The sequence below is a fragment of the Dendrobates tinctorius genome, unplaced genomic scaffold (genome assembly GCF_039654945.1).
Source record: "Dendrobates tinctorius isolate UK_male_01 unplaced genomic scaffold, ASM3965494v1 ptg000089l, whole genome shotgun sequence".
In the NCBI taxonomy this organism is placed as follows: Eukaryota; Metazoa; Chordata; class Amphibia; order Anura; family Dendrobatidae; genus Dendrobates; species Dendrobates tinctorius.
In genome coordinates, this window is record NW_027361757.1 from 119,977 (window position 1) to 140,323 (window position 20,347).

Consider the following 20,347-nt stretch of genomic DNA (forward strand, 5'->3'; position numbering starts at 1 on the left):
ATGAAAAAACACAGCACCTTCCCTTTAATTGTGGAATATAGAACCACAATAGGACATGTACCTAGTACCAAGCTTATTACGGCGATGAATTGTATTATCAGAAAACGAAAAAAAGGGGGAAAGCACCACTGCAAAAAAGCGCACACTGCACCAATTAAAGTAACAACTGAAATGAGTAATTTTTATTGATACAGAAGAGTTATACACAATAAAAACATGATAAAATCACGAGACTATGGCATCCATAGTATCAATAATACATATCACCACAAAATTATCATATATATAAGCACGTATAATGTGAGCATATGATCCAGCGACACTTATAGCACTATAGCAGTATACCTCCCTATTCCTAGGCTCATGAGGACTATATAACCCTAAACAAAGCCCAGCCCATAGATGAAATAAAGCAACCACCAAGAAAAATCCATATATGGTTTTCATCCAGGACCCAAATAAGCCCAGACAGCAAAGAAAGGGAGAAAAGAAATTAGATCCTCCACATGTCAGTGGTGCCAAGACCCATAGTAAGGCAAATAAAAACTGCCAAAAGGACGATCAATAGTCGCAATAGAACTACAGATACACTGATGCCATACCCAGGACCATTACCCCACGTGTATCGCCGTAACCTGTACGGCTTCTTCAGGGGAAGTGGCATAAAGTAATCCAGGGAACTTTAAATACCTTGCAGAAGTCAGTCGGGGTGTTACCACCAGGGCTGTGGAGTCGGAGTCGTGGAGTCGGAGTTAGTTTTGGTTGGAGTCGGTAGAAATGTACCGACTCCAGCTTTAAAAAAAAGTATTAATATTTCATAATTGAACTTTCATATGAATTTTATAAATGTTACTCAAATATATATGTTCTATCAAACTATGAACAACAGTGATAAGCAGTTCTGCTGGAGATAGACATTTCTTACTTCTTGTGTGTCACTGTTCTCCACTGCCCTTATCTAATCTTATACTTGGTTAACCTCATGCTGCCCCAACCCCCCTACTTACAATGTATGAAACTGAAAGTGAAAATGTGTTGCAAATTCTTAGTAGTAAAGCTCCTCCTCTAGACTAGATCATACTAGGTGTGCGTCTTCCAAGCATCTCACAGCTGCCTGCTACTCAGAAGAGGAAGACTGTAAGAAGTATTATCCTTTCAACAAACTTTGCATCAGTTAACTGAGTACATGAGGAATAATAACAGTATTACTGACCACTATATCAGTTGTACGGCCTGGCAATAATTTTGTACAATTGTTTTTAGGAAAAACAATTGTCATTTGGATTGTGAATGCAGAATTAAAAACCTGAGAATGTCAAAGAAGCATCACATTAAATCAGCTGTATTTGAACATTTCACCATCACTCAAGATAGAAAACATTATGTCTGTCAGTGTATGACAAATGATCCAGACGAAAACAAATGCTGTGAAGCCAAGATGAGTGCATATTCAGGCAAAGATAAAAATGCTCCTACCAGAGCTTCTAATCTAAAGAGACATTTACAGCGCTTTCATCCAGAAGTACTGAAAGCAGTGGATGAGAGAGACTGCATCCAAACCAATGAACCAGTGCCCAGCTCTTCCAGCCAAACAAAGGAGCGGAGAACTTTGCAGCCATCAGTTGCAAGATATTTTGTCAGTGACAAAGTTATTGTGACAATGACAGTAGATACATTTAAAAAACAGATCATAGAGCTTGTTGTAAAGGATAGTGTGCCTATTTCATTATTTTCACGACCAGCTTTTATGTGTCTGAATGGGGAAATGGCCCGCAAGCTTGGTGTTTCTCTGGAGAGAGAGAGAGTATTAGAAAATTAGTAATCGAAGAAGCTTTTAAACAAAAGGAAGAACTTAAAAAAAACTCTCAAGGGACGCTTTCTGTTTCTTAAAATGGATGCCTGCACACGTCACAGAGTGAACTATTTTGCCATCAATGTCCGATTTGTTTGTGACAAAAATGAAATGGTTACGAAGACATTGGCAGTAAAAGACACCAAAGCTCATCACACCAGTGAATTTCTCCAGGTCTTGGTGGAAAAGGTTCTGCAAGACTGTGAACTTAAAAAAGAGCACGTTCTTTCTGTCGTAACTGACAATGCTTCAAATATGATAAGTACTATTAAGCTATTGAATGAGAGTAATGATGGTGACCAGCAGCTAGAAGAACATTCTGGGTCCACAGACACAGAAATGTTTGAAATAGAGGAACACAGTATTGTAACTGAGGAGCAAACTGAAGTTGCTTCAGATGAACAGCAACATGATAGTTTAGATGATCTTGTTGAAACTGTGTCAATATGTTCTTTCATTCATCACATGCGCTGTGTTGTGCATACGCTACAGCTGGCTATGAGAGACAGTCTGCAAGAAGGACATGCTGCTGCACTGATTGGCAAGGTGAGAAAATTGGCTACTGTTGCCAGAACACCTAAAGTTGACTCAATTTTGAAGAGACGTCCTGGAAAAGGGGCAGTTATTGATCAAGCCACACGATGGGGCAGTACTTACTTAATGATTCAGCGCTTGGTTGAACTGAAAACCTTTCTTGTAGACATGGCTAACCCTCAACTGACGCTAAATGAAAGTCAGTGGAATCAGGTGACTGAGCTGGAAAAATTGCTAGAGCACCCATTTACAGTGACTAAAAAATTACAAGCAGAGAATTTAACTCCAGGTATTTTCTTAAAGGAGTGGAAGAACCTGATGTTTCGCCTGTCCCAAAGAGGAGGGTTAATTGCAAGTGGCATTGCTACATCAATGAAATGGAGAGAGGAGCTACTATTACAAAATAACATTCTTTTGGCAGCTGTTATGTAGACCCAATGCATCGGATTCTTCTAGATGATCAACAGCTAACTAAAGGAAAAGAAGCTCTGTTTGAAATAGCAGTAAGGATGAAAGGGTTGCAGAACAGTCAGGAGGAACAAGAAGAATTTGGTCGTCCTGCCACATCTTCACCCTCATCAACTGAAGAATTTAATTTCGAAAAATATTTGGATCACAAGGACCGTGCAAAGCGTTCCCGCATAGAAGAAGAGTCATCCCCATCAAGGAACACAGCCAGTACATTTCAGCAGAATTTTTCATGTGCACTAAAAGAAATTGAGAAATTTGACTGTTCATCAAAAATAACAGTGCAACAAGCGATTCCTCTGTATCCTGACATTGTCAGAGATGTTTCCCGAGTGGTTACTGCTTTGCCACCAACACAAGTTAGTGTAGAGAGGTTGTTCTCTGCTCTCAAAATAATTAGATCAGATTTGAGGGCATCCATGAAGGAGGATCTGACAGAGGCAATACTTTTTCTGAGGACAAATTTATAGATTTCTTCTTAACTGCATACAGTAAGTGTTTATTGCATATTTACTTAGTTTAGAAAAGTTTATAAAAGTTATTTGCTATATTCTAATTGTATTCTAATAAATGTAGTTTTTGCTCTAAGTGGTCTGATTACTTATATGATGGTGAGAAACTGAATAAGCACGATGTTTAATATTTTACAACAGTAAATTTGTTATGAATTGGCCATTTATGAAGGAGCCGGAGTCGGAGCCGGAGCCTGATAAAATCCAGGAGTCGGAGTCGCAACTGTGGCTTACCGACTCCACAGCCCTGGTTACCATGCTCTGTGAACATCCCCTCTGAGTCAGCCAAAGCAGGAAGTTTATAAACCGGCGTCCCGGTCTTGTGAGCAGGGCCCATGGCAACCGCACATGCGCTGTATAAGCGCACAGTAAATACAAGTCGGCAGTCTCACCGCAGCACGCATGTAACTATAGAAACCCGTACGGGCCAAGAGTATCAGCTCCACCGCGCCTGCGTCCAGTGGAACGCAGGCTAGCAGGTTTGGGGTGCATAAAACCACCACCAGCATGAGTTGCTGCTAAGGCCTGTTTCACACTTCCGTTTTTTCAAATCCGTCAAAATCCGTTGTTTTCCGTAAAAAAACGGATCCGCCATTTTTTGCAGGATCCGTTTTTTTGTCCCATAGACTTCCATTACGGTTACCGCGGATCCGTCAAAAAAACGGATCCGTTTTTAAAAAAAACGGATCAGTTTGCATCAGTTTCCGTCAAAAAACGGAAACGGATCCGTTTGGCGGACACAAAAACGGAAGTGTGAAACAGGCCTAATACATAAACACGCGCGCTGCTCCCGGGAACACTGAAACACACACAAACCAGACATATATAGACAAAATACAGTACACATACACATGGGGGTGGATAGGAACACAGGACACAACAAATATAAAAAATATATTCACCATACTAGGTGATATCATAACCGATGATCAGGACGCTCTTTGTAAAGGAGCCCTCAATAGATGCTCTGGAATCCATATAGCTTCTAATCCGACACCAAAAAGCAACCAATATCTAAATTATTGAAAAAATATGGTATGAAAAATTATGGTATTTAAACAATTAGCAGCAAATGCTGACAATGCCAGTAAATACCAAAATAAAAAGGGAAAAAAAAAAATAATTGATGTGAAATTTTGAATGTCCCAGCAGGTGGACCTTTTGTAATCTGTTTTTCTCTATCGCTTCATTGGGGGACACAGAAACGATGGGTGCACGCCGCTGCCACTAGGAGGCTGACACCATGCACAGAAAAAAAAGTTAGCTCCTCCTCCGCAGTATACACCCCACCGACCGGCACCTGTTTCCTCAGTTTAGCTTAGTGTCAGTAGGAGGTGGACACGGGTCTTTCATTAGACCCATATCTACCTCAGTGTGCGTCGTTTTCTTTTACAGGTTTTGCAGAGGGATACAGAGTGATTGGTCACATTTGTAGTCCCACAAGGAGGCTATGAGTACGGCGTGTACTGCCACCTCGTATCCTCATAGCTCTCCACGGAAGGACCAAGAGCCCCGAGCACGGACGCGTGTCAGGCGATCCAACTGGTCCTCTTCTCCCGTCTCCCGCCCACCAGAGCCTGTCGGTCTGGTAGAGACGTGGACATCCTTCGGCTGGATGATAGAGGTACACTTCCTTCCACAGGTACACAGAAGACAAGGGTAAGTATGAGATCCCTGAGTGGCATTTTCCCCCCTCAGCATCCTCCCCGGCTGCACTTATCTCAGTGCTTGTTAGCAGCCAGGCTGCAGTCATGGCTCCTTTTCCCCCCAGGTATCTCGGTCCCCCTCAACAGCCCCTTCCTCTCCCTGAATCTCCTCACCTCCCCGGCTGCACTTTTCTCAGGGCTCTTTAGCAGCCGGGCTACAGGCTTAGCTCCATTGAGGAGCGATCACCGCTGCAGTGCGGCGCTGCCTCCGCACCGCCCCGCGCTTCCAGGCGGCCACCGCATCTACAGGCCCCGGCTTCAGTTTGGGGTCAGCCCAGCCCCCTCCTTCCCCCTGTCTCCTCAAGGAAGCACACTCTTTTTTTTTTTTTTTTTTCTACCCGGCTCTTCTCAGGCTGCCGCCATTTTCTCAGCCTGTCAGCTGGACTCCGTCTTCTCCATCGGGGGCTCCGCAGATCCAGTCGAGCTGTGCAGCATTGGGGGACACAGCAAGCGTTTGCTGGAAGCAACTACAGGACACTGGACCATGAGTAAGCTCTGCTCTGCAGACTTACACCCTCCTCTGCCTCCTGTCCCCTAACCTTCCGGCACCCCTCATTATGTCTAACTCTCAGCCAGATCGTGCTCGTCCCACTTCTTCCACTTGCACTTTAGTCAAGTTTTTTGCATGTTCTTCTTGCAAACTCAAACTTCCCTCAGGTCAGTCCACTCCCCCTCTGCCTTGACTGCAGCAATCCCATTCAGCCCGACGCCCAGGAGCCACCTATTGCTTCACGTTAGAGTGAATCCCCCATTCCTGACTGGGCTTCTTCTCTATCTCAATCAGTGGTGGATCTCACCAGGGTGTCTCAGTCCTTAGTGGTCGTTCTTGGTAAGTTGCCCTTGGACACTTCGGCAGGATCCAGCAGGTCACAAGAGGCTCCATCTGAGCCAGCCAGCATTAGCCGCAAAAGGCCCAGGCAAGATCTCCGGCCAGAATCCTCTCCTCGCCCTATCTCACCACATAATCCTTCCCAGCAGTCTCCTTCCCATGCCTCCTCACGCGAGTCAGGCGAAGCGTTCTCGGATGCGCCATCTGAAAAGATTTTAGAGCTGGACATGAAGGTTACGGTACAGAACCTCATTTCAGCGATTAACCACATTTTCGAGATCAGACTCCCCTGCAAAACCCTCAGATCAGGAGGTTTTGTTCAGAATGGCAGAAGCACCTTCCAGAGTTTTCGCTTCTCACTCGGAGTTAGGCAAGCTCCTCACCAAGGAAAGAGAAAATCCAACGAGGTGCTTTCAAAGAGGGAAGCGTTTCGGCGTGCTGTATCCATTTTCTCAAGCGCTCACTGACAACTGTTCGGCTTCCCCCTCTGCAGACGCTCCCGTGTCTAGACTAACAACACGGTCCTTCCGATTTCAGGTGTGGCGTCTCTGAAGGATTCTAACGAAAGTCAGCAAAGGCCATAGCTACTTGGGCGGAGGATCTCCGCCAAGGCATTCTTGATGGAGCCCAACCAGAGCGATTGGCCGAGGTAGCCAACCAGATTTCCCACGCAGGGGAATATTTGGTCTCTGCCTCCTTAGATGCCGCGTCTTGCGCAGCTCAAGCGTCCAGCAATGTAGTTGCAATCCGGCGTACAGTTTGGGTCAAGGCTTGGCAAGCTGATTTGTCATCAAAAAAGTCCCTTACCAATCTGCCTTTTCAGGGAGCGCGTCTCTTTGGATCCCAGCTGGACCAGATTATTAAGGATGCCACTGGGGGCACAAGCTCTCTTCTCCCTCATGCCAAACCTCATAGACCCACTCCAAGGCGTAAGTTTCGGCCCTTTCGGCCTTTCCGCCGCCTCGCTATGGCAGAACCTTTTTCCAACCAACAAAGGCCGCAAGCACGCCAGGATAGGAAGAAGGTCTCCTTTAGGCCCACTCTCTTGGCGATCTCACTCCTCCCAGGGCAGATCATCCAGGTCCAGAACTGGACGGTCCACATCGGCATGACTATCAACAAAGCCCCGAGGCACCTTCCCAACTGGGCGGCCGACTCCTTTTTTTCAGGGACGTCTGGCTTACTTCGGTGGAAGACGCTTGGGTCAGAGAAGTCGTATCCTCAGGATACAAGATAGAGTTCGTTGCTCGGCCCCAGGATCGCTTCGAGTCCCGACCTCCAAAGGACCCCGCCCTAGTTCTGGGTTTCTTTGCATCCATTGCCTCCCTTCTCAGCTCTGGGGTGATTGTGCCTGTTCCCGAAACAGAACGATTCTCAGGGTTTTACTCAAACCTGTTTGTTGTGCCGAAAAAAGGCGGCGTGGTTCAGCCCATTCTGGACCTCAAACTACTGAACAAAAGGGTCCGCCTGCGACATTTCAGGATGGAGTCCCTTCATTCAGTAATTGCTTCCATGGAGGCGTAGGAATTCATGTGCTCAATAGGCATCCTGAATGTCTACCTGCATGTCGCCATTTTCCCCGGGCATCAGAAATTCCTGCGTTTCGCTATTCATCAGGACCACTACCAGTTTGTCGCCCTGCCGTTCGGTCTCGCCACAGCGCCCAGAGTGTTTACAAAGATCATGGCGGCATTGATGGCCTTGTTGCGTGTCAGAGGTCTCGTCCTCTTTCCGTACCTCGACGACATTCTAATCAAATCTCCGTCTTTTCACCAGACTCTCCAAAGTCTTACCATCGTTCTCGATACCCTGTCGAATTTCGGGTGGCTCGTAAACAAAAGGAAGTCCTGCCTTGTTCCGACTCAACGGCTTGTGTTTCTAGGCTTATTGTCCGACACCCGTCGATCAAGGGTCTTCCTCCCAGAAGAGAAGATGATATCTCTGCGGCGAGATGTACGAGCGCTGCAGAGCTCACAGCTTCCATCTTTCCGGTCTGCCGTGAGAATCTTGGGAAAGATGGTGGCGACGGCCGAAGCAATTCCCTTTGCTCAGTTTCATTCGAGACCGCTTCAACAGGCCATCCTGTCTTGGTGGAACATGTCTGTTCTTTCCCTGGATCGTCCAATTCGCTTTTCGTCCCGGGTCAAACAGTCCCTCAATTGGTGGCTGATGTCACCTCTCATTTCTCTAGGCCGGTCATTCCTTCCGATTCACTGGCAGATTGTGACAACGGACGCCAGTCTTCTCGGCTGGGGGGCAGTGTTTCGCAATCAGACTGTTCAGGGACGGTGGTCAACTCAAGAGACAACTCTGCCGATCAACGTCCTCGAGGTACGGGCGATTTTTCTGTCTCTCATTCACTGGGAAAGGCTTCTCAGGGGTCTGCCGATCCGGATTCAGACAGACAATGCCACAGCGGCGGCATATGTCAACCACCAAGGGGGGACACGGAGCTCCTCGGCTCTAGCGGAAGTGTCCAAGATTCTCCACTGGGCAGAGGCATCAGTCCCAGCGATATCCGCCGTGCACATTCCTGGCGTGGACAACTGGGCCTCCAATTTTCTCAGCCGCGTCTTTCATCAACGTTGCCGTCGTTGTGGGGACTCCGGACGTAGATCTGCTGGCATCTCGCCTGAACAGAAAGGTCCCACAGTTCGTATCCAGGGCCCGAGGTCCTCTCGCAGTGTGCTCCGATGCTCTGTCCATTCCCTGGTCTCAGTTCAAGTTCCTCTAACGCCAAAGCTGCTGAAAAAAATCAAGGCGGAAGGGGTACCAGTCATCCTCAACGCTCCGGATTGGCCCAGAAGGTCTTGGTTCGCGGACATCGTCAACCTTCTCGCGGACGCCCCCTGGAAGCTTCCAGACAGAGCAAACCTGCTGTCTCAGGGTCCAATCTGCCACCCCAATTCTCTGACGCTCAATTTAACGGCGTGGCTGTTGAGACCGCGGTTCTAAAACGGTCATGTTTTTCGGATCGGGTTATCCACACCATGATCCGGGCTAGAAAGCCATCGTCTTACAAAATTTATTATCGCACGTGGAAGGCCTATTTCACTTGGTGCGAGGCCAATGACATTCCGCCCATGTCCTTTTCTCTTCCTTCTATCCTGGCGTTCCTCCAGGCAGGCTTGGATGCGGGCCTTGCCCTCAGCTCTTTAAAGGGCCAAGACTCGGCGCTTTCCATCCTTTTCCAGAAGACGTTGGCCTTCCAACCACAGGTCAAGACTTTTCTTCAGGGAGTGGCTCATGCGGCACCTCCGTACCGCGCTCCTGTTGATCCATGGGATCCCAATCTGGTTCTGGAGGCTCTACAAGGTTCACCCTTTGAGCCTCTCAAGGAAGTTTCCCTATCGTTTCTCTCCTGGAAGGTAGCCTTTCTGGTAGCCATCACCTCCACCGCGTGTCGGAATTGGCGGCCCTTTCTTGTCGCCCCCCTTTCTTAGTGCTCCATCAGGATAAGGTGGTCCTGCGGCCCCCGCCTTCCTTCCTGCCTAAGGTGGTGTCCACTTTCCACCTAAATGAGGATATTGTTCTCCCGTCCTTTTGTCCGGGTCCAATCCACCTGCTCGAGCGCTCCTTGAACAAGCTAGACCTGGTCAGGGCGATGAAGGTCTACCTAGCTAGGACGGCTCCCTTGCGGAATACAGACTCACTTTTCATCATTTCAGATGGTGCGCGGAAAGGTCAGCCGGCCTCCAAGGCTACTATTGCTCTCGCTGGATCAGATCGGCAATTTTGGAAGCCTACCGGGTCAAGCATCGAGTGCCCCCTCCTGGAATTAGAGCTCACTCTACCCGGGCAGTCGGTGCCTCCTGGGCGGTGTGCCACAGAGCCTCCGCGCTGCAGCTTTGCAAGGCTGCAACCTGGTCTTCGATCCACACATTTGCCAAATTTTACAAGGTCCACACCTATGCTTCGGAGGACGCCAGCCTAGGCAGAAGGATCTTGCAGGCGGCGGTGGTGAGTTCTCAGACCTAATGGAAGTTTGCTTCTCCCTCCCCAGGGACTGCTTTGGGACATCCCATGGTTTGTGTCCCCCAATGAAGCGATAGAGAAAACAGGATTTTTGGGTTGCTTACCGTAAAATCTGTTTCTCGGAGCCTTCATTGGGGGACACAGCACCCTCCCATGTTTTGTAGCTTCTGTTCTTTTGTTTGTTGGTTACAGTTGAGTTGCCTGTTCTGTTCTTGTTCTAATTTGTTACTTCTCCTACTGCTTTCTCACTAACTGAGGAAACTGGTGCAGGTCGGTGGGGTGTATACTGCGGAGGAGGAGCTAACTTTTTTTCTGTGCATGGTGTCAGCCTCCTAGTGGCAGCGGCATGCACCCATGGTTTCTGTGTCCCCCAATGAAGGCTCTGAGAAACAGATTTTACGGTAAGCAGCCCAAAAATCCTGTTATTGCCATGGGACCCTTCTAAGCAAGTAGTGTTTGTTCATAAAGGAGAACCCGTTTTTAACATGAAAGTTGTATTCTTACTATTCTCACTTCCACATCTGGAGCCAGGCTGGTGATGCCACTACTACTGATACCTGCCGGGTCGTGTGCACATGTGTATGCATGGAGACTCACATTGTACTAGGTTTTATAACCTGTAACATCTCTGTTGTGTCTACATGTGGGATGTTATAGCAAAATAGAAGTGAAGATGTTTTTGTTCTGTATTAATAAAATGCTTTTTCTTTTTCTTCCTCAATGAAGAGATCGTGTGGGCTGTGTCTGGCAAGTAGTACGAGATCATCTCTACCATCTTTGTGCTCATGCTGTGGAGTATTGTTTCCTTGTGGAGCGCGCAGTGGTAGGACTGCTCCGACTTGCTATTCGATTGTTACGTCGTGAAGATATCAGCGGACAGGTAAGCTACAATGTCCAGCCTAGACTAAGTTGAGGACATGTATTTTTTTTATACTATAGGATGTCAAGGATTATAAGAGATTCTCAAGATTAAAGGCAGATTTAGACACAAGTAGAATCATAGAATCATAGAATCGTAGAGTTGGAAGGGACCTCCTGGGCCATCTGGTCCAACCCCCTGCTCAAAGCAGGATTCGCTAAATCATCCCAGTCAGATGTCTGTCCAGCCTCTGTTTGAAGACTTCCATTGAAGGAGAACTCACCACTTCTCGTGGCAGCCTGTTCCACTCATTGATCACTCTAACTGTCAAAAAGTTTTTTCTAATATCTAATCTGTGTCTCCTCCCATTCAGTTTCATCCCATTGCTTCTAGTCTTTCCTTGTGCAAATGAGAATAAAGTTGATCCTTCTACAATGTGACAGCCCTTTAGATATTTGTAGACAGCTATTAAGTCTCCTCTCAGTCTTCTCTTTTGCAAACTAAACATTCCCAAATCCTGCAACCTTTCCTCATAAGACAGGGTTTGCAGACCGGTCACCATTCTGGTCGCTCTTTTCTGAACTTGCTCCAGTTTGTTGATGTCTTTTTTAAAATGTGGTGCCCAAAACTGGACACAATATTCCAGATGAGGTCTGACCAAAGATAAGTAGAGGGAAATAATGACTTCACGTGATCTAGACTGTATGCTTCTGTTAATACATCCTAGAATTGCATTTGCCTTTTTTGCTGCTGCATCACACTGTTGACTCATATTCAGTCTGTGATCTATTAGTATACCCAAGTCTTTTTCACATGTGCTGTCACTTAGCCCTATTCCTCCCATTCTATATATGCTTTTTCCATTTTTATTGCCCAGATGTAGTACTTTGCATTTCTCCCTGTTAAAAACCATTCTGTTAGTTGCTGCCCACTTCTCCAGTTTATTTAAATCTTTTTGAATCCTCTCTCTCTCTTCTCTAGTATTAGCTATCCCTCCTAGCTTTGTGTCATCAGCAAATTTAATCAGTTTACCCTCAATTCCTTCATCTAAATCGTTGATAAAGATGTTGAACAATACAGGGCCCAGGACAGAGCCCTGTGGTACCCCACTTGAGACATTCTTCCAACTGGATGTGCAGCCATTTACGACCACTCTTTGGGTCCGATCACTAAGCCAGTTATGAATCCACCTAACAGTTGCCTTGTCCATTCCATACTTAATCATTTTTTCAATAAGGATTGTATGAGAGACTTTGTCAAATGCTTTGCTGAAGTCAAGATATACTATATCTACAGCATTTCCTTGATCCACCCAATCAGTGATACCATCATAGAAGGAAATTAAGTTAGTCTGACATGACTTATTAGTTACAAACCCATGCTGACTCTGTTTAATCACTTCATTCTTATCCAGGTATTGACATACATGTTGTTTAATAATTTGTTCAAAGATCTTTCCTGGTATAGAAGTCAGACTCACCGGCCTATAGTTACCTGGGTCCACCTTCTTCCCCTTTTTGAAGATAGGAACAACATTTGCTCTTCTCCAGTCTTCTGGCACTTCTCCTGTTCTCCAAGAATTTTCAAAGATTATAGAGAGGGGTTCAAAAATTTCTTCTGCTATCTCCTTCAGTACTCTGGGGTGTAATTCATCTGGACCTGGAGACTTGAATTCATTTAGGCTAGCTAAGTGTTTCCTCACTATCTTTCTGTTTATAGATATCCTGGATTCTTCTATTCCCTTAATAGGACAGTGAATAACAGTTGATGTTACATTTCCTTTCTGAGAGAAAACAGATGCAAAATAGGAATTTAAAAGTTCAGCCTTCTCAACATCCTGTCTTACCATTTCATCATTTTCATCCTGTAAAAATCCTATGGCATCTTTGACTTTTCTTTTACTTTTGACATATCCCCAAAATCCTTTATTATTGCTTTTGACATCTCTTGCAAGCCTCAATTCATTTTCAGCTTTAGCTAATCTGATTTGTGCCCTGCAGGTTCTGCAGACAGCATTATATTCTTCTTTAGATATGCCTCCCTCTTTCCATTTTATAAACATTTTTTTCTTCCTTTTTAGCATGTGCTTAAGTTCTGTGTTCATCCATCCTGGTTTCCTTAACTGCTTCCTATTCTTCCCTCTTTTCGGAATTGTTAACAACTGTGCTTTGAGAATTTCATTTTTCAAGATTTCCCATCCTTCCTGGACATTTTTGTCTTTAAGGATATCCAGCCATTGGATCCCTCCAATTCTCTTTCTGAATCCCTTAAAATCTGCCTTTCTGAAATCTAACCTTGAAGTCTGAGTCTTCACAGGTCTTCCGCCTCTAGTTATCCAAAATTCTAAAATAGCATGGTCGCTACCTCCTAGGGTCCCAGCCACTTTTACCTCCTCAACCATTTCCTCCCTGTTTATAAGGATTAGATCCAAAGTAGCAGTTCCCCTTGTTTTCTCCCTTACCTTTTGGAAGATAAAGTTGTCAGCAAGAGAGGATAAGAATTTCCTTGACCTGTTAGTTTTGCCTGAGAGAGGTTCCCAACAAATGTCTGGATAGTTGAAATCTCCCATGACAACTATGTCATATTTTTTGGAGAACTTGGCCATTTGATGCATAAAGAGTTCATCCATAGCTTCAGCTTGCACAGGCGGCCTGTAGTAAATGCCTACAATGGTGTCCTTTCCATTGTTCTGTCCTTGTATTCTTACCCAAACAGTTTCCACAGAACTCCCAGTCTCTGAAGCTTCAATCTCTGTGCAGATATACGCGTTTCTAACATACAATGCGACACCCCCTCCTCGTTTATCAAGTCTGTTTCTTGCAAATAAGTTGTATCCTTCTAGTCTTGTATTCCAATCATGTGTATTGTCCCACCAAGTTTCAGTGATTCCAATGACATCATATTTCTTTTCCTGTGTTAGTAGTTCCAATTCTCCTTGTTTGTTGCCCATGCTTTGTGCATTAGTATAGAAACATTTTAGTTTGTGATTGGTTTCTCTTTCTCCAATATTTTTATTAATTAGATTCTTTCGTCTTTGTTCTTCCTTTCCACTTCTAATAGCAGAGTTCTCAATAGCATTTGTCAGGTGTATGGCTTTTTCTGGTCTTTTGCTTCCCTTCCCATGTTGTTCTAGTTTAAAGCTCTCCTTACAAGTGTAGCAAGGCGACTTCCAAATACATGCTTTCCAGTCTTCGTAATGCTGAATGGTTTTTAGAGAAAAAGTGAGTCAAATGGTATGATATGGTAATTTGTGTGAGTAGTCATGGAGTGCTGACCATGATGAAATAATTGCTCTGAATTTTAATATTTGCCATTCCATGCTGTGTATATACTCAGTGGGAAAAAATATTTATTTTTTTAAGTGGACACCGTCTTTAATTTTGCACATTTTAGAAGTAATTTCTAAACCTGCCGTTTGCTCCGCAGGTTCTCCTATCACTTCGTATTCTTTTAATGATGAAGCCGAGTGTCCTGTCCAGGGTGAGCCGACAAGTGGCTTTTGGACTTCATGAACTTCTGAAGACCAATGCTGCCAACATTCATTCTAGCAATGACTGGTACACGCTGTTCTGCCTGCTGGAGTGCATTGGAGCCGGAGTGAAGCCGCCAGCTGCCCTGCAGGTGACAACCAGAAACGATAATGATGCAGGTACGTGGAGGAAGTGTTTTATGAAATTCAATGCCCTGAGAGATAAGCAGCTGCTTTTTACCGTCTCTAAATTAAGTGAAGGCCATATGAAGAAAATAAATATGCTGCTTAAAGCCATTAATAAAATTAAAAGGGTTCAGCTGCTCTGTTTACCACCTGCAATGTTCATTCTGGGTTTTTATATCATAGGTAATGGTGTGACTAAGAGGCAACTAGCATTTCATTAAGTAGATATTTATCGCCGCTGCTCAAAATACTATTTTCCAAGAAAATATAATATTCCTATCTGTGCAGCCTTCTTAGATGAGAGACCTAATTAACCATGGAAATCCTCTGGAGATCCTGCATTAAGTCTGCTAATCACTAGAATGTCTGGAGATTGTCTAGTCATGTTTTTGAGACACATAAAAAAGGAAACATTATGTACTTGTACAAAATATGACATTTTCATGAATGCATTCTTGAGATCTCGCAAAAAAATTTTTTTTAACTTTTGGATGAAAACTAAGTAATGAAAGTACTTCTGATGAGGTTAATGGGGCTAGTTGAATACATGACAAGCTGTACTCCTATAGCTTGATTTTATTTGCATTTCTCTAAGCTTACTGGTAAAAACATGGCATGCTTCCTAAGTGTTTATTACTTTTGTTTAAAAGAAAATCACTTTTTATGGGCAGCGTTAAAGGGCATGACCCTTCTGGGATATTAATTGCTGATGGTTCCAGATTAAACTGAATATTTCCTAATCCCTACAGTGCCTGATTGGCCTTTATTCATGATTTATTTGGTGGGACCCGCATGGATTGAACATATAGGCCTGATTCATCAAAGCAATTTCGTCAGAACTTTGGCTTAAATTTCTTTGAAAAGTCATAAAATTATGGCGCAACTTAGAATTGCGCAAAACTTTTCCAACTTTTGGCGTTTTCTTGTCAGTTTCTTTTTTTTAAATCAGATGATTTTTATTTAAAAGTTGTCAGCATGAAACTTTGACAATACATTTAACTTTAGCATATAATATAAACCATGTTCAACCTGACAGGCGATATCTGTACTTACATCCTAAATCCCCTACCCTCCCCCCATCCACCCTAACCCCATCCCTTTAAATCATTGCACTTATCACACACCATGTCACATTTTGAATCTTTTTTCGAGACAGCCACTTAAGATCCCTGTTTAAAGTACCAACACAGAGGGTCAAGGGCGCGTAGGTAGACGCATTCTTTCTCTCATAAGAGCCTCCGAAGCCAGGCCTGGGCGCTCCATGTGTTAACCTCTTTTCGAATATATGTTCTGTTCCATCAAAATAATATAGTTAACCTTATTAATCAGTTCCTGTCTAACTGGCGGTTTGTCATCTAACCAGTGGGCCGCAATGAGCTTTCTGGCAGCATATAGGATTCTGGCTATGGTCAGCTTCCCCCATTCATCAACTGCAATATCCTCCATGCATCCCAATACACACGTCAGCGGGTTCCTTATAAGATCCACTCCCATTACCTCCTGAGTCAAATTAAGTGTTTGTACCCAAAAGTTCTGTAGGGCAGGGCAGGACCACATATGTAGGAGATCTGCCCCATCCTCAGAGCAACGCGGGCAGCAAGAATCTCCCCTCAGGCCTGCCCTCTTCATCCAGACCGGGGTCCTGTATACCCCATGTATTAGGTAGAGTTGTGAGACTCTCCTGGCTTCGCTCATAGAGACCTTGGGGATGAATTGTAATACACTCTCCCACTGAGAATCCGAGATTGGTCCCACATCCTCCTCCCATTTTTCTCTGGACTTAGCCGGGTGCCTTACTAGGAATGAATTCAAAAAAAACCCTATATACGAGGGAGATGAAACCCCTAGTGCCCCTCAGTGACCCTATATGATTCACCATCACATCTGATTGAACCACTATTCTTGATGTTTTAAGCTGTTGATTGACTGCATGCCGCAGCTGCAGATATTGAAAGAAGAGAGATTGACTAAGAAGGAACTCCCTCCTGATCTCGTCAAAAGTCTTAAGCATGCCGTCAACCAACAGCTGTGACACAAACCATATCCCGACCCTTCTCCATTGAGCAAATCCCCTCAGACGTATTAACTCCCCCAGTCTCGGATCAAACCAAACCAACGAAAAGCGCGTGAACTCTGTAATGCCCCTCCATTGTCTAACTCTTTGCCAAATCTTGTCCACCATAGCGATCGTCGGGAGCCTTTTAGGGTTCATCCGGAACCTACCAGCCTCTAGACTAGCCAGCAGCGGACCTCTGCCCACTATAAACTCAAGGACCTTCCCGGCCGATGTAGATTGAGTTGGCTCCCCCCACCCCACCATATGCTGACATTGGGATGACACATAATAAACCCACGGGTTTGGGATTGCCAGGCCCCCCTCCTCTTTTGACCTCTGTGAATGTTCAAGTTTAATGCGTGCCCTACTACCCTTCCAGATCAAGTCCCGGAAAAGAGAATCAATCCGGTAGAATTTACTTTGCGCCAACCAGACAGGCGTATTATGAAGTATATATAGGAGCTGGGGCATGAGGATCATTTTTAATAAATTTTCTCTACCTGCCACAGACAGGAATAGTTTCTTCCATGCTCCAATTTTTTGTTGAAACTTATTGATAAGAGGGGTAAGATTAGGCCGTTCATATTCCTCCAATTTAGCCGATGCCACAATGCCCAAATATTTAAACTCCCTAATCACCCTCAAAGGGGTCCCAGGGTCTAGCGCCAGGGGAGCAGCCGAGTCCACTGGAAGCAACACTGATTTATCCCAGTTGATAGTCCAGAAATAGAGCCGAATTTACCAATAACTGCCATAGCCAAATTCAGGGAGTCGCTCGGGTCAGCCAGAAACAGCAGCACATCATCCGCGTGTAAAGCCACTTTCTCTACGTGGCAGCCATATTGGAATCCCCGGATATCCGTGGTACCCCGAATCTTTGCCGCTAACGGCTCTACCGCAATCGCAAACAGCAGGGGGGACAGGGGACACCCCTGCCTTGTTCCCCTATATAGGGAGAAACTCTCAGACCGCAAACCATTAACCCGTATTTTAGCACTAGGGGATGTATATAGCAAACGCACCCAACTCACAAACTGATCACCAGATCCCATGGTTATCATTACCACCCACAAATACCTCCACTCCACACTGTCGAACGCCTTAGCGGCATCTAGGGAAACTATTACCCTCTGTCCCACATTATCCGCCCTCGCCTGCATTTTTAAGTATAATCGCCGGAGATTTATAGCTGTGGATTTATTGGGCATAAACCCTGACTGGTCTTGGTGAATTAGGGATTCGATGACCTTGTTAAGTCGGTTCGCCAGCATTTTGGCCAATAATTTAATGTCAGTGGTCAACAAAGAGATCGGACGATATGAAGCTGGGGCCGTCAAATCTTTTCCCTGCTTTGGTAGGACAACAATTATCGCCTCTCGCATGGAACGGAGCAACTCGCCCCCTGCCAAACCCGCAGAGTAAACCTCCTTCAACTTGGGAAGCAACACCTCCTTGTATTTTTTGTAGTCTTCCCCTGGGATACCGTACCCCCCCGGGGCCCTGTCACTAGGTACAGAGGCCAGAGCTGCATCAAGTTCCTCTATATCAAAGGGCTCCTCAAGAAGCCTCTGCTCCGCTAGTGAGAGTCGTGGAAGCTGCACCCCCACTAAAAAGTTATCAATTTCCTCCTCCGACGGCTGCACGTGTGACTGGTACAGATTGGAGTAAAATGTCATCACCTCCAGTATGGCCCTACTGCCTGTATGCTCACATCCGTCTTTCCCCTTTAATTTAGCAATATACGCCGATTCCCTTTGGGCCTCCACCACCCTGGACAGAAGGTGACCCGCTCTCTCTCCCTCCTCGAAAAACTTCATTGTGCAGAACAGCCTTTTCCTCTCGGCAGTTTTCGTAGTCATATTACAAACCTCTCTCTGCGCTGATCTCAAACGGTCCCGGGCCTCAGGGGTTTTCTCCTCAATTAGTGCCGCCTCTGCTCCCTCTAATGACCTAATCAATTCCTGGTCTCTCCTGCCCATCTCGGTCTTAACTAGCGATATGTCTTTAATGCACAGCCCTCTAAAGTAGGCCTTCATGGTTTCCTATACCATTAATACCGAGGCCGAGCCCACATTAATTTTAAAGAACTCCGTCAGGTCAGCCCCCACATGGCCGTCCAGATCAATCAGCTGGAGCAAAAACGGATTTAGCCTCCACAGGGGTCTCCTGGAAAATTCGGAGCCCTGCCCCTGAAGCACCACACACATAGGCGAGTGATCAGACAGAGTTCTAGCCAAATAAGTTACCACACCCACTAGACTTAACATCGGACCATTCCCCAGAGCCAGATCAATCCTGGACAGCGAGGCAGAGGCGGATGAAAAGCAGGAGTACTTATAGGTTCCAGGGTGATGGATTCTCCATATGTCTAGTAGTGCAGTCTCCTTCAGAACCGCCCCAAAGGGGGTGCATTTACCACCCAGTCTCCGCGCCTCCCGACCACCCCCAATGGGCATCTGGAACATTGTTGAAGTCGCCAATTATCAGAAAGGGAATCCCCGGGAAATCGCCCACTACCTCCATGACCTTGTACAGCAATTTCCCACAATACGGCGGAGGGATATATATCGAGATCAGTAACATCAGTATACCAGACAATTTACATAACAAGCATACGAACCGTCCCAGCAGGTCTATAATCACTTTACACTGTTCAAAAGGCATACCTGTGCGAACAAGAACACTGACCCCCCGTGAGTATGAGGAATATGTTGCATGATACCCTGCCTGCAGCCACCCTTTTTTGAGAAGATGCGTTCTACTCTCTATCAAGTGGGTTTCTTGCAAGCATATGACTGCAGGTTTGGCATCGAGCAAGAACGTAAACATTGCCTGTCTTTTTACTCCGGACGCCAACCCCCTAACGTTCCAACTTATTATCTTTATTTTATCCGCCACTACCCTGCAGCCCCAAATACCGTGCCATCCATTTCCACAATTGTGAATTAGTAAGGCTGTCTCCACTCAAACCTGTGTGACATAGACAATAATTTAACATTCCCCCCCTCCCTCCCCACCCGCACCATACCCAAACTTCACCCAACTCAAGCTTTCCATCTCCTCCAGATGTCACGGAGGAGAGGGCGTACTTTATCCGATTCAGAGTATCCACTTCACCAAAGCAAGCCCGCTTTACTCCCCAACCTCTGGAAGTAGCATATGACTAGTGATTGCAGCCAAACAATTCTCAACAGTTAACCATAAAACATTCACATTAACTTTCTGTTAAATACCTTAAACATGTCTAGAACATGTGAACTAGAAAAATAGAAAGAGGTAGGAAAATTTCTCCCTCCCCCTCCAAAGCACAGCAAGATTATTTCCCAAAATGAGAGGGAGGGTCCTCCTCCTGAGAAAAAGGTATACAGGAAGGAATCATAGAATCGTAGAGTTGGAAGGGACCTCCTGGGCCATCTGGTCCAACCCCCTGCTCAAAGCAGGATTCGCTAAATCATCCCAGTCAGATGTCTGTCCAGCCTCTGTTTGAAGACTTCCATTGAAGGAGAACTCACCACTTCTCGTGGCAGCTTGTTCCACTCATTGATCACTCTAACTGTCAAAAAGTTCTTTCTGATATCTAATCTGTGTCTCCTCCCATTCAGTTTCATCCCATTGCTTCTAGTCTTTCCTTGTGCAAATGAGAATAAAGTTGATCCTTCTACAATGTCACAGCCCTTTAGATATTTGTAGACCGCTATTAAGTCTCCTCTCAGTCTTCTCTTTTGCAAACTAAACATTCCCAAATCCTGCAACCTTTCCTCATAAGACAGGGTTTGCAGACCGGTCACCATTCTGGTCGCTCTTTTCTGAACTTGCTCCAGTTTGTTGATGTCTTTTTTAAAATGTGGTGCCCAAAACTGGACACAATATTCCAGATGAGGTCTGACCAAAGAGGAGTAGA

General features: G+C 45.4%; 1 protein-coding gene across 4 annotated transcripts in view; it reads left to right on the top strand.

Moving 5' to 3' along the window:
* Positions 1-20,347, top strand: part of GBF1 (golgi brefeldin A resistant guanine nucleotide exchange factor 1) — a 212,446-nt gene that overhangs the window by 112,453 nt on the left and 79,646 nt on the right. For all 4 annotated transcript variants that reach the window (XM_073585753.1, XM_073585755.1, XM_073585754.1 and 1 more), the window contains exons 21-22: positions 10,603-10,756; positions 14,162-14,384. In XM_073585753.1, the coding sequence (XP_073441854.1) occupies positions 10,603-10,756; positions 14,162-14,384 (377 nt within the window). The remainder of the gene's footprint in view (positions 1-10,602; positions 10,757-14,161; positions 14,385-20,347) is intronic.